Below are 12,753 nucleotides of genomic sequence, written 5' to 3' on the forward strand. Positions count from 1 at the left end.
TTAAGGTGGGCACTGCTTTCCATGACACCTGAGTTCCACATAGGATTGTGGCTGAAGTGTACAGCAGTTGCTGCAGCTGTTCACAGCTGCCATAAACACAGTAATTGCTGAAGACCCATCACCAAGTTCTCACACCTTTTTCTCCATGTGCGATGATGGCCAGACTATGCAACTATGCACCAAAAGGGGTATAGCAGCCTCAAATATCAGCTCTTAAAAGAGTAATTGCACTTAAATGCATTACGTGGGTAACTTTCTCTTACTGAAACTTACAGTGAAATCCTAGGCATGTCTACTCAGACGTAACCAATGAGACTTGCTACCAATTAATTGCATTTAGGATTGCAGCGTTAAGTAACTTGAGATACGAAAACTAAGGAAAGGCTAGTTTTAAGTGCAAAAAACGCGGCTGGCACTGTGGGTTAAACCACAGAGCCTAGGACCTGCCGATCAGAAAGTTGGCGGTTCGAATCCCTGCAACGGGGTAAGCTTCCGTTGCTCGGTCCCGCATCTGCCAACCTAGCAGTTCAAAAGCACGTCAAAGTGCAAGTAGATAAATAGGTACAACTCCGGCGGGAAGGTAAACGGCATTTCCGTGCACTGCTCTGGTTCGCCAGAAGCGGCTTAGTCATGCCGGCCACATGACCCAGAAGCTGTACGCCGGCTCCCTCGGCCAATAAAGCGAGATGAGCACCGCAACCCCAGAGTTGGCCATGAATGGAGCTAATGGTCAGGGGTCCCTTTACCTTTACTGCTATTTACGCAATAACGCTATTAAAAACCCCCAACCCTTTCCCCCTTGTTCTGTAGGAACATCTGTTGCTTCAGCTTGTGGCTCATGGACTTGCTTTGAGAAAAGCACTGTGTTACTATTGGATTATTTTTTCAAGGATGTTTGGGAAGGACCACATCCTTCTAAGGATGAGAGACACATACCATCACAGAAGGGATAAATGAGATCTGGTTTTAAAGGTGTTTTTTATGCACTGACTTGGATCTGAGCCCCATTGAAGTCAGCAAAACTTGTCTTGAGTAAACCTGCATCCCGCCAGGCTACACTAGTTCACAGGGTGTAAATAAAAGCCTGAATGTACTGTAGTCCAGATTTCTTGTATGTACAGGTAGTGCCATTGATAGAAACGGAATAAATAGCTTTCTTTAAAAACACCATGACGATCAACCTTCTTATCTGGAAATGAGTGTGCATAATCACAACAGAGAAGCAGAAGAGTTACAGACTTTTTATTACATAGACTGGGTTCAAATTTCATTTCTGCTTCACAAGCAGACTAAAAGAAAACAGCAAGTAAAAAATTGTCCTCTTGGTAAGAAGAAAAGAACGAACATTTTTTTAAAAATTTTCCTAAGCGTTTTTCTTATGTTTCAATTACCAGGGTAGTCAGTTAAAAAACAAAACAGCCTACCCATTAAGAGTCGAAACATTCCATTATTATTTTTTTTAAACCTGTTGTTATCAGCAAAGCTTCTTTTGAGGGAAGCAGCAAGGAACCGCCTAATTGTGTCATGGGTGCCACTCATTCACAATTAGGACTGCCTGTGTTCTATTTGCAAACGAGCATCTCTGTGCCTTAAGCAAAGTCTTCCCTTTTCAGGTTACAACATGATTTCTTTTCTTTTTTTACAGAAAAGGCACTGCACTGTTTTTAATAGATCAGGTTCATAGTGCAATATGCCACTAACACACACACACACACACACATGAACGAATGGACTTCCTAACAGAGAAAGAGAAACACTTTTTGTTCTGAATAAAGCATCACATGAAGAGCTTTCACTTATGGCAAGCTCATTCATCCTCCTTGGTTAAGAGAATTGTAGCTTAAATCCAGACACCATACAGCAAGGATGGAGCATCTGTGATCTTGCAACACCTATCGCCCCTGACCACTGGCCATAATGTTTGGGGTTGATGGGCCCTGGAGGACAGGAACCCAAAACAGATTCCATCAATACTTCTTAATGTATAAGCTGCATTGCATTCATTCAACACTGTCTTCACAGTTAGAGGAATGTCACCACTCGTTGACTGATGCTTTCCTCCAAGTAAAGTCTAAGAGTTTATAGAACTAAGAGTTAAATTTTAAAAATTAGGTGGTGAACAGATCGGACTTTTTGCTTGTAATACAGCCAGAGGACTCTTAACAGAAATTCTCAATAAGAGATTAAGAGAAACACACAGACTGCTTCTTTCCCCTTTTAGACACAGAATAATTTAATAGCAAACTTTACTTGCAAGGACGATTATAATTTTTTCTTTTTCTTTTTAAATATCCCTTGAAATGTCACGGAGCTTTATTTTTCAACAAGTCTCAGGAAATAAAACAACATTTGTGGATGTGGTCACAACATAAAACGTACACCTTTGCACCTACATTTCTTCAAGTATAAGTCAAACATTGCACCCTCTCTCAGTGATGACCGACCTCAACATCTCCTGCGCTTTCCAGGCTGAAAAGCTTTTAGTGGTTTCTCAATTAGTTTAAACCACCATTACCATTAATGCCTCTTCTCACGAGGTGTGGCTCAGTAGAACAAGGCTCTTAAAACGTGCTACTATTCATTTCAAGTATTCTTTGTATTTCTTTTTAACAATAACCTGACCACTTTTTCACTGGTCAGGTATCTTCTAGACATTTGCCGGCATCTTGAAAGAAATTAAAGAGAAGAGGTGGGGGGGGGGCAAGGGCATCTTCAGACCTTAATAAAACCACTTGGACAACAGGCATGAATTCAGTTTGATAAGCCTCTCTGCCAGCTCCGAGGCCTGCAGGCATCTTTGATCTTTGGGTGCTGGGGGTCTATTGCTGCATTTTTACCAAGCCAGTCATCATGCATCCAGTGGAAACACTAGCCGGGTGCCTCTGCTCATCACCTCAGGTGCTTCTGTTCCCAGATCACGTTCCAGGGCCTCCTCTGAGCTGCTTTTTGTCTTCCTGCCATCAAGGCTGGTAACAGCAGCATGTGAGCCTGAGGACCCGTTAGCAGTTATTGTCGTGTCCCCGTACGTCAGCGTCAGGTCGCTATCATTAAGGATAAAGTCAGAGTCTTCGTCTCTAAGCTGCTCTTGGTTCTGCAGAAGAAAAACCACACAGATTTCCCAGTGTAAGTCGGTGCAAGTTACTAAAAAGCAAAACCAAAAATGCTGCGGATTTAAGACAAACAAGGTTGTGACTGAAATCTTGAGCACAACTGGAGTGCATGTAACACACCAATTATAAGCAATCAGCTGCATTCTTTTAGAAGTATCTTCACATTCAATAGCTCTAGAAAGCAGCAGTTTTAATGCAAAGATATTGGGGGGAGAGGAGTCACATGTGGAAGCCAGAAAGCTATAGACTGCCCATTTATCCTTTACTCTCATGCATGCCACTGGTATGCAGAGTCTGACAACTTAGCAACAATCTGATAATGCAGAGTACATCCAGCTTTGCTGAATTGTAGAGTTGGAAGGGACCCTAAAGATCATCTAGTTCAACCCCCTGCAATGCAGGAATACGCAGCTATCCCATACAGGGATCAAACCTGCAGCCTTGGCGTTATCAGTACCATGCTCTTAATAGCTAGCAAAGCCCAGTTTAAAATCAGCTGAAGCCAGAGCTCTTTGTCAGTAGCAACAAACATGTCGGCAGCTCCAGCCTCTTTCCACACCTCAGGGCTTTTCCACGTTATTGAGTTTAAATGAAATTGTTTCTAGTGCCCACACCAGAGTTTCTGACAGTGAGATGAAAGGGATCTAATGGAGTATGGAGCAAAGGGAAGGGGGAACCATTTGCAAAGGTAGCTTGCAGACTAGCGGCGCCAATGCAGTTCCAGGTAAAAAAAGGAGTCAAGTTAGGAGATAAGTTGTTTCCTGAACAATTCTTTCCTATTCCGAAGAGAGATTTGGGGAGACTTTCACACATTTTGGCTTGCCAGATAAAATATTCCTCCCCCTGCATGCTGTCCCCGGGGGTTCTCCTGACACCCCAGAGCCATTTTTTTTTTTTTGGGGGGGGGAGAACTGCCATTGCACAAAGAGAAGTCCAAGTCCTTCTGCTGATGGGGCAGTTGCATTTTCCTGGACTAGAATAGATGATCCTCAGGGTCCCTTTCCAACTCCAAAACTCTATGAACACATGGTTCCTCCCCACCAGGAGTACTTTGCAATAAACAGGACTTTACCTCAACCCATGTTCTTTACCAAACATTCCCTTTGCTAAGTTTGGTTTACCCTAGAGCAAGCTATAAAACTGCAGCCAAGTGGGACACAAATATCACTTACAAAACACACACACCGAGCTATCACCAATGCACCATAACTGATAGCGTTTCTCAGGATTATGCTGTCATGAGGTGGAAGGGACAAGCGAATACTTCAGATGGAGCTCAAGTAATCTGAAACATTCTTTTGAAAGAGGCCAAAACATGGATCCCTGGGGACTTGAAAATCTTCCAAAAATAACCCTAAAACGGCCTCTTGATTCCTTACTTCTCAAGTGAGTTTAAGATATGCTATCTGCAAGAATGTGTTTGGGTTCAACTTTTACTCATCCTGTTAAATATATATATTTAAATATACCCACCCACCCCCAGGATGGAGGCATTCCTGAAACTGCGTATGCTACAGTAGCCACATGGACATTTTCCTTTATATTTTCATATGTTAACTCCTCAGGGTAAGCCCTCAGTGAAAGAGAAGCGTTTTAGCAGAACTGACACTTCAATGTAATTTTTAAAGTACTTAATCTTCCTCATTAAAGAAGAAAAGCAGGGGCTGCAGTGCAAGTCAATATTACAGGAACCCCGCAGTTAACGAAGGATTGAAACCTGTGCCATTTTCGGGACTAATGAAATCGACTCATGCAACTCAGTTCCCAGTCTGTGGAACGCAGTCCAAGCTAAATACTACCTGTGCAATTTAAAGCTCTTGCAGAGTTTCCCCCAGCTTCCTGTTAGTTTTGTGCATGTACACAAACAAACCTCAGCACGAGACCACAGATTTTGGCTGGCCTTGGTAGCCAGCCATTATTGGCTGCTATCTTCTCCTCCCCCTCAAGCCTCTCGCTTTGCATTCAGATCTGCAGGTGATCAGAATCCACCTCGCTGCTTGGGAAAGCTTTCAAAAGCACAGTTACAAAGGGGAGTTTGCCATGCTTTGAACGCTTTCCAAGGCAGCAAGAAAGATTCTCATCGCTTTCAAGTGCCTTCAAATCCCGGCAAGTGAGAGAGGCTGCCTCCCACCCACCCGAAACATACCAGAGGATGGGTGGGAGGGGAAGAATCTGCCTTGCTTGCCTTTCACAGAGCAAGTAGAGTCTCCTTCCCCAACTCTTGAGTTCTCAGCAAACTGTGAACTTCGCCCGGAACAGCTCACCAATTAAGTCGCTTTTTAAAAGCTAAACACATAGCCATGGGTATGCTACATGGCTGAATCCCGATCGCAAATATTTACACCAATTGTCTCTCAAATCCAACTGAGGACCTTAAAAACAGCAAGACCTCCTACACAGGGATGTTGTGGAACTCCTAAAGAGTTAACAGAGTTGCTTATTCCAAAGTCTCTCGCGTCACTGTGCATCTGCTGAAAATGGTCCACTCTTAATAAGGAGGTGCCACAGAGGACCCAACTGTCAGGGCTGGAGTCAGGTGCAGGTCATAAATAGAACAATAAAGGAACTGAGGCCTGTGCAGTTGACTCTTTATTCAAGAGAACGTCTCAGAAACTCTTTCCAGGAGAACTTGCCGCAATGAAGCAGTTGTAAGGATCAAAGGCTTTCTAACACTCCTTCCCCAGGAGCCTAAGGCTTTGCCTTCTTCTTCTTGTTCCTCTGCCCTCATCATTCCTCTCAGTGTTCTGGGAGACAGGGGAGTGGGGAGCTGGTTGCAACAGGAGGGGGAGACTCCCCGTTTTCTTCCACAGCCTCTTGACCCCCCTCCTCTCCAGCCTCTCCCCGCTCACTAAAACCTATCGCCTCTCCTGTTCCCGTTACTTCCCCACCTTCCTGTCTGCTCCTTCTTCCTCTAACCACTTGTCCCACCACCAGTCCCGAGCCTTCCTCCTTTGGGGCTGCCTCCCACCATTCCTCTTCATCCAGCCAGTCTTATGACGACAGCATTCTGAATGATTTCCATATCTACCCAAAAACCTACTGCACTGAGGTGTTCCTACAGTCACAAATTTACCAACAGCAACATCTCAGATAGCATTTATCGGAATGTATCAGAGTATGTGTTGCTTCTATTGCATTTCAGAGCACTGCAGTGTCCGCCCAAGTTTTTTTTTACTCTAGCTAAAGAAAACACTTTTGTTAACCAAACAGGGAAAACACACTGACCTCATAAACCTGGGGAGTCGTTAAGCAACGCGCTATCAAGCCGCACCAACTTGGAAGAGTGGTAACGAGCGGAGGGCCACTGTGTGTGAGAATGGGCTTGAGGTAACTTTTAATGCGTTGTTAAGGAAAAGAAACACGCCTTAGTAAAAACGATTTAAAAAAAAATACTTCTACCCTGATTCATCACTGCTATATTCATTTTTTTTAATTGCTTTTGTAAACAAGGTTTTTTTTTTATTAAAGTTCTTGATTTACAAAGGTATGCGCAATGTCTCTTTTTTCAAGTTACATTTTCCATAGATCAGTTTCACTTGTTGAGACATTAGGGTTACATTAGGAAGAAAGGGAGGGTGGAGGGGGGAAAGGCAAGTTGGAGTGGGGTCAGGAGGCAATGTTTCTAATTTGCTTAATGTATGTGTGGGGTTTTGTGTCAGCATTGTCAGCGGGTTCTCCTTGGTATTCACTTTTCTTTCTTTGGTGGTGAGAGAAATTGGGGTTGGCCTAGGGTGTGGTTGCTTGTTTGTGATTGGCTGTGGTGAACTTTGGGGTGGGTGGGTGTTTTTGAATCAGGTTAGCCATATTGATCTGTATGCTGTTGGTGGATTCTTGTCGTTTTGGGCTGTGTCTGTGATAAAGGGGAGCCATACCGGGGTGTAGGTATCTTCTTCTATTTGTCCCCGTGTCCCATCCATTATTTCAAAGCTGCTTGATCAGGGGGCTTAGAGGCAGCCGGTGTGTTCATGCAGAAAAAGCTGGACATGGCACCTGGGCAACAGCTTTTCCTCACCACTGTTGCAACACACAGATCAGGGTGCTGTGTTGTGCTTCATTAGTCTGTTCCTGGCATTGGCTAGCATTAACCTCACCCTTCACATGCCCTGAAGAACGAGACGATGTGTCATGCTCTGCATTGCGACACTGGCTTCATGAAGCCATCAGAGGAAGGCTATTTCCAGATTTCGTTCTGCATGTGAAGATGATCGTGTGACTGGGGAAGGTTAAGGAGAGAGGTAAAGGGTAAAAAGGTTGGGATTGGGAAAGCCACCTGGCTCTTCTGGTTACCCAAATTCTTCCTGGCTGACCGGCCTTCTGGGAAGTAATTTTTTAATTGATGTTGGCCTCTGGCAACTTCCCCCCTCCCTCCATTTCTTGGAGTTTCCTATTGCTGGAAACTGCTGATGGTTAGGTGGTGGCTTCATTTCATGGAATCATTGCATTGGAAGGAACCCTGTGGGTCTTCTAGTCCCAACTCAGCTCCACACTCTAACCAACTGAGCTATTTGCCCATTGCTCTTGCTGGAGCACTCTCATCCTAGCTGTCCACTCTCATCCTAGAGACCAGCTATATAGAGCCAGTGGCTACCTCTTGTACGAAGCGGTTTCTAACAACTCGAAAAGGATACTTGTGGTCAAAGCTGTACCACAGCCTGAAGATCCAAACACTTTCCTGTTTTGTCCGGTTCCTTCTTTCAGAATCTGGACCCTCCTGTCAAGAAGAAGAAGAAGAGGAAGAAGACCAGTTTTATATATCGAAATACAAAGAGGTGAACCCTTTGGCACAGCAGTTCTTGAGCAATTGACAGTGAGTCAAGCAAGAATATTGACAGTGAGTCAAGCAAGAACAGCTTCACCCCCAAGTGAAGATGGTAGTCTTCACTTTTGTTTGGCATGGAAAATGGAAGAGATGGTGACCATGGCCGTATGGACCTACACAAAGGAGGAACAGATATAGGACGTTTCTCTACTGGGCATTAGCTCTGTCCCTTATGCTCCCCTTCATGCTATGTTCCCAAGCCTACACATGTCCCCGATCACATGTTATATGCCAACCTGCATTGTAACATATGTACCTAGAGGTGTGATTTTTGTTATCTGGAATCATGGTGCTCCAGGAGGATATTTCACAGCATTTTAACTATCAAGGGGGGGAAATTAGCAAAAAGATTACTGAGCATATTTTGAATGCAATAGAACTCTGTTTATTGTGATGATGAATAGAATGCTAGAAAGGACAAAAGCACCAGAATTGTTACAGAGAGGAATCCTTTAGCTCGATTTGCTTAAATCTGAATGCCATACCTCCCCATTTGGTCTAGGCTTGCCCCTAATTGACCTGAGCATTGTTTCATTTTCTTAAATATCCCCCAGGGTTGTCCAAAATCCTAGCAGTAGAAAAACCCCAAAGACTCCACATCCTTTTTGCTGCTTTTGAGTCTCTTCTATGTAGGCATTTGCTATGGCCCTTTAGTAACCAAGAAGAAACTGGTTTGAATGAGCTCAGGTTTCCAGTAATTGCAACTTTTGCTCTGATTTTCACGTGATAAAAGAAAGTAATAAGAGACCTTATGGACTTTGGCGTCTTGCATGCAATTAGCACTAGTGATTTGTCAAAGTACGGTTCCAGCATCTCATTAACCTATGGAGAAAGGTAGCTACTCACTCCTTGAAGGACTTGAAAGCTGTCGTTAGTGGGTGGCGGGTCTTGATCTGGATCAACTCCAACTCTGCCAAAGAGCAAAACAAAACAACATCAAGGGGAGGATGCAGAATACTGTGTGCTTAGGTGAACTTGAAATGCCCTTTAAACTGGGCTTGGCGCCATTGTAAAAGGGTGGCTGAACACTTTGTTTGCGGTGCAAGAAGTTTCAGAAAGATTATTGTAATCTACAGGATTCTATGCAGCCACTGTCAGGATAAGCCCCATCACACCAACTACTGCAAGTTGAACACTGCTGCCAGACTTAAAAACTCTGGGCAAGGAATCACTTTATAAAGCTGCAGCAGCATTTTATTTTGAAGAGAGAGAATGCTGATTGTCATGTCCAGTAGCTTGGAGCATCACATCAGCTTGTTTTCCTTATATGATGTAACAGGTAGATTACAATTCCTCTGTTATGTTATGATGGGTTCACGACATATTTATTTTCTTATATTTATATCACATGTTTCTTCTGACATAAAACCATATCTATAGCTATATACCGTATTTTTCGCCCTATAAGACGCACCAGACCGTAAGACGCACCTAGTTTTTGGAGGAGGAAAACAAGAAAAAATATATTCTGAATCTCAGAAGCCAGAACAGCAAGAAGTATCACTGCACAGTAAAAGCAGCATTCCCTTTTGCTGTTCTGGCTTCTGGGATAGCAGCGCAGCCTGCATTCACTCCATAAGACGCACACACATTTCCCCTTACTTTTTAGGAGGGAAAAAATGAGTCTTATAGAGCAAAAAATACAGTATCTATCTCCCAGGTAGTCACCCATCCAGGTACTGACTAGACCCAGATCTCCTTAGTTTCAGGAAGATGTACTTAAGCTTCATCTGCCTTCTTTTTTTTTTGCCAGGGAGACAATGGGACATCATTATAAAATCAGGGTTTCCCAAACTTGGGTCTCCAGCTGTTTTTGGACTACAACTCCCATCATCCCTAGCTAGCAGGGCAAGGGGTCAGGGATGATGGGAATTCTAGCCCCAAAACAGCTGGTTTGCGACAGTTTTGAAGGTTCAAATACTTTGGGTGAAAGGAGCCGCAGGGCAGAAGCAGAGAGTTAAGATCCCGTTGCTTAGAAACCCAAGAAGAGATCAGTTCGCAGAAGGTTATAAGAGAGCAGACCACGAGGAAGTTGTTTTTCAAAACAGCACACATTTTTAAAGCATGGAAAGACAAAGCCATCAGTGACCAAGCAGAACACAGCAAATCCAAGTATAGGGCAATTATGGTGTCAGTTCCCCTGCTGGATAATGTTCAATCAACCACATGTCCCAGAAAGACAGAATAGGAACAGTTACAGTTCTTGATTTCTCCAGTTGAAGGTTCTCAAGTGGCAGGACCAAAAGAGAGTAGTTTTTTATTTATGGAATACAAAGAGGTTAACCCTTTGGCACAGCAGTTCTTGAGCTTCGCTGAGCAATTGCCAGTGAGTCAAGCAAGAACATCTTCACCCCCTGCGAGTCCCAACTTAAGATGGTAGTCTTCACTTTCGTTTTCTTTAGTACTGTCAGTACTTGTCCATAGAGGACTGGATGCTCCCATACTGCATTTGAGGGAAAGAGGCAAGGGTACGCACTTGCTAAAATCACTATGGCAAGCTCCTCGTGTTGATGCTTTTTTTAAGCGTACCCAATCGAGTAAAATCCCTTCAAACAACAGTTTGTATTTCCAAAAAGAAAAGGGGAAAGAAGCCCTCACTTTTGCACATGGTCACATCTCCAATTTCTCCCCTATTTCCCACAATTCTTTCGTTGCCTGAAAAAGTATCTTCTCAACTTACTTTCACATCCCTTTCCATTACGCAACTGCTATTTCTTGGAAGCACACAACTACCTTGTTACAACAGCTTTGCCGGCTACCAGTCTGTTTCTGGGGACAACTCAAAGTACTGATAAAGAACTACAAAGCCCTTCAAGACTTGGGACTAGTCTACTTGGTTATAAATATGGTCATCTCCCCACATCAGCCTGTCCAGGTTTTCAAGTGTTTGAGAGAAACTCCTCTTCCTGTCCCACCAAAGCTTGACGCAAACTTGGTGGACGCCAAATAAAGGTGCTTCTTGGTGTGGCAGCTTCCAAACTCTAGAACTGCTTCCCAAGCAAAACCTATCTAACCCCTTTTCGGATGACCTTCCACTCACAAAAATCTGCTTTGGAAGGTTGAGGAAATCTTCAGAACAGCAGAGGAGGGCAGCAGAGGAAAAGCAGGGATTAGTAAAAATCACTTTATCTTGTTGTTCTTACAGCAGGAACCTCCACCTTCCACAAAAGGAAGATCCTCCATTCATGGAAGGGCAATGCTGCAACCAACCCTTTTACTTTTAGGTACCTGGAAGTCCTTAATTAAATGCAAATTTAAATAACAATTCCCTCCCCATGTTTGTCCTTTGAAAATGGAAGTGGGTATTCCATCAAATACCAGCTAAATACCACCCTAACTAGATCTTCCAAAAACCTTTACAGTACAATCTTATGCAACCACTCTGGTGCATAATGACTCAAGTACTGCCTCTCCTCATATGAACTGACCCAGAGCCTGCAGTCATCATCTGAGGCCCTTCTTCACGTGCCTCCTCCAAGAGAGGTCCACAGGGTAGCAACATGAGAACAGCCACCTTGTCTGTGGTGGCTCCCCATTCGTGGAATGCTTTCCCCACAGAGGCTCATCTGGCACCTTTGTTACATATCTTTAGGCACCATGCAAAAACATTCCTCTTCTCCCTGGCCTTGGCTAATTAAACAACCTATGGCCTTTTAAACTGTAGGGGGGTATTGTTTTTGTTTGGTACCATGTTATGTATTGTTGTGTTTTTATACTGTAGTATAAATAGGGACGCAGGTGGCGCTGTGGGTTAAAGCCTCAGCGCCTAGGACTTGCCGATCGAAAGGTCGGCGGTTCGAATCCCTGCGGCGGGGTGCGCTCCCGCTGCTCGGTCCCAGCGCCTGCCAACCTAGCAGTTCGAAAGCACCTCCGGGTGCAAGTAGATAAATAGGGACCGCTTACCAGCGGGAAGGTAAACGGCGTTTCCGTGTGCGGCTCTGGCTCGCCAGAGCAGTGATGTCACGCTGGCCACGTGACCCGGAAGTGTCTCCGGACAGCGCTGGCCCCTGGCCTCTTAAGTGAGATGGGCGCACAACCCCAGAGTCTGTCAAGACTGGCCCGTATGGGCAGGGGTACCTTTACCTTTACCTTTAGTAGTAGTAATAATAATAATAATAATAATAATAGCCTTTTGTGTTCAATTTTAAGTAAAAAAACAAAACAAGCTGGTTGCACCCCAGTATAACGTTCATACAAAAAATCTCTTAATGCAAATATTTGCATTTGCTTAGAACTGATGTTTCGGAAGGATGTTATTAGGACAGTTACTAGGTAGTCAACCATTATGGGCATCTTTTGTGTACACTGTGCTTAAGAAACAAATGTCGATTTTCCAGATCTGACTGGCTTGCTTTAATACGCTGTAATGAAGGATAAAATTCTTGGTGCTTCACAAGAACAGCACAGCAAAAGCTCAGGTATTAATTCAGAAAGTTCTAATTTAGCCAAAGTACGCGCCACGATTTCTATCTGAATTGCAAGACTTCCCTAGAATGCATGTTTACATTCTAAATCTTTGCACTCCTTTTAACTTATAGGTTAAGAGACTGTAGATAACAGCTACTGCATTCTTTCAACCCACATGAAGCAAGGTTTGCAGAAAATCCAGGAATCCTGCAGCATTAAGAGGCAAGACATGCAACAGCAGACAGAGAGTGCATACACCTTAGGTTAGAAAGATGAAGAAAGCCAAGCGTCAGGTAAAGCTCATTACCAATGGAACTATTATTTGTCACCTGAAGTACAGCCAGCGGCTTTCATTCATCTCTTCCACCGATGGAACATGTTCGCCAACTCTAGTACAGCACAAGAATGGAATTTATT

The 12,753-nt window shown here is 43.9% G+C and overlaps 1 protein-coding gene and 1 long non-coding RNA gene across 3 annotated transcripts in view; one reads left to right on the top strand and one right to left on the bottom strand.

Annotated features, from left to right (window-relative positions):
* Nucleotides 1–1,226: 1,226 nt before the first annotated feature.
* The window catches only part of SLC9A7 (solute carrier family 9 member A7), a 50,609-nt gene continuing 39,082 nt past the window's right edge, over nt 1,227–12,753 (bottom strand). The window contains exons 13-17 of one of the 2 annotated variants that reach the window (XM_083734277.1): nt 12,666–12,725; nt 8,776–8,839; nt 7,739–7,821; nt 6,336–6,441; nt 1,227–3,091 (exon numbers count right to left, since the gene is read on the bottom strand). In XM_083734277.1, the coding sequence (XP_083590403.1) occupies nt 2,849–3,091; nt 6,336–6,441; nt 7,739–7,821; nt 8,776–8,839; nt 12,666–12,725 (556 nt within the window). In that variant the 3' untranslated portion in view covers nt 1,227–2,848. The remainder of the gene's footprint in view (nt 3,092–6,335; nt 6,442–7,738; nt 7,822–8,775; nt 8,840–12,665; nt 12,726–12,753) is intronic. The other variant, XM_083734278.1, reaches the window with a different exon arrangement.
* On the top strand, nt 8,846–12,657 carry LOC310842541. Its single transcript, XR_014563177.1, has 3 exons — nt 8,846–9,318; nt 9,576–11,635; nt 12,025–12,657. It is a non-coding gene; the product is annotated as an uncharacterized lncRNA (long non-coding RNA).

The sequence above is a fragment of the Podarcis gaigeae genome, assembly GCF_964106915.1.
Source record: "Podarcis gaigeae genome assembly, chromosome: 4".
NCBI classification, from domain to species: Eukaryota; Metazoa; Chordata; class Lepidosauria; order Squamata; family Lacertidae; genus Podarcis; species Podarcis gaigeae.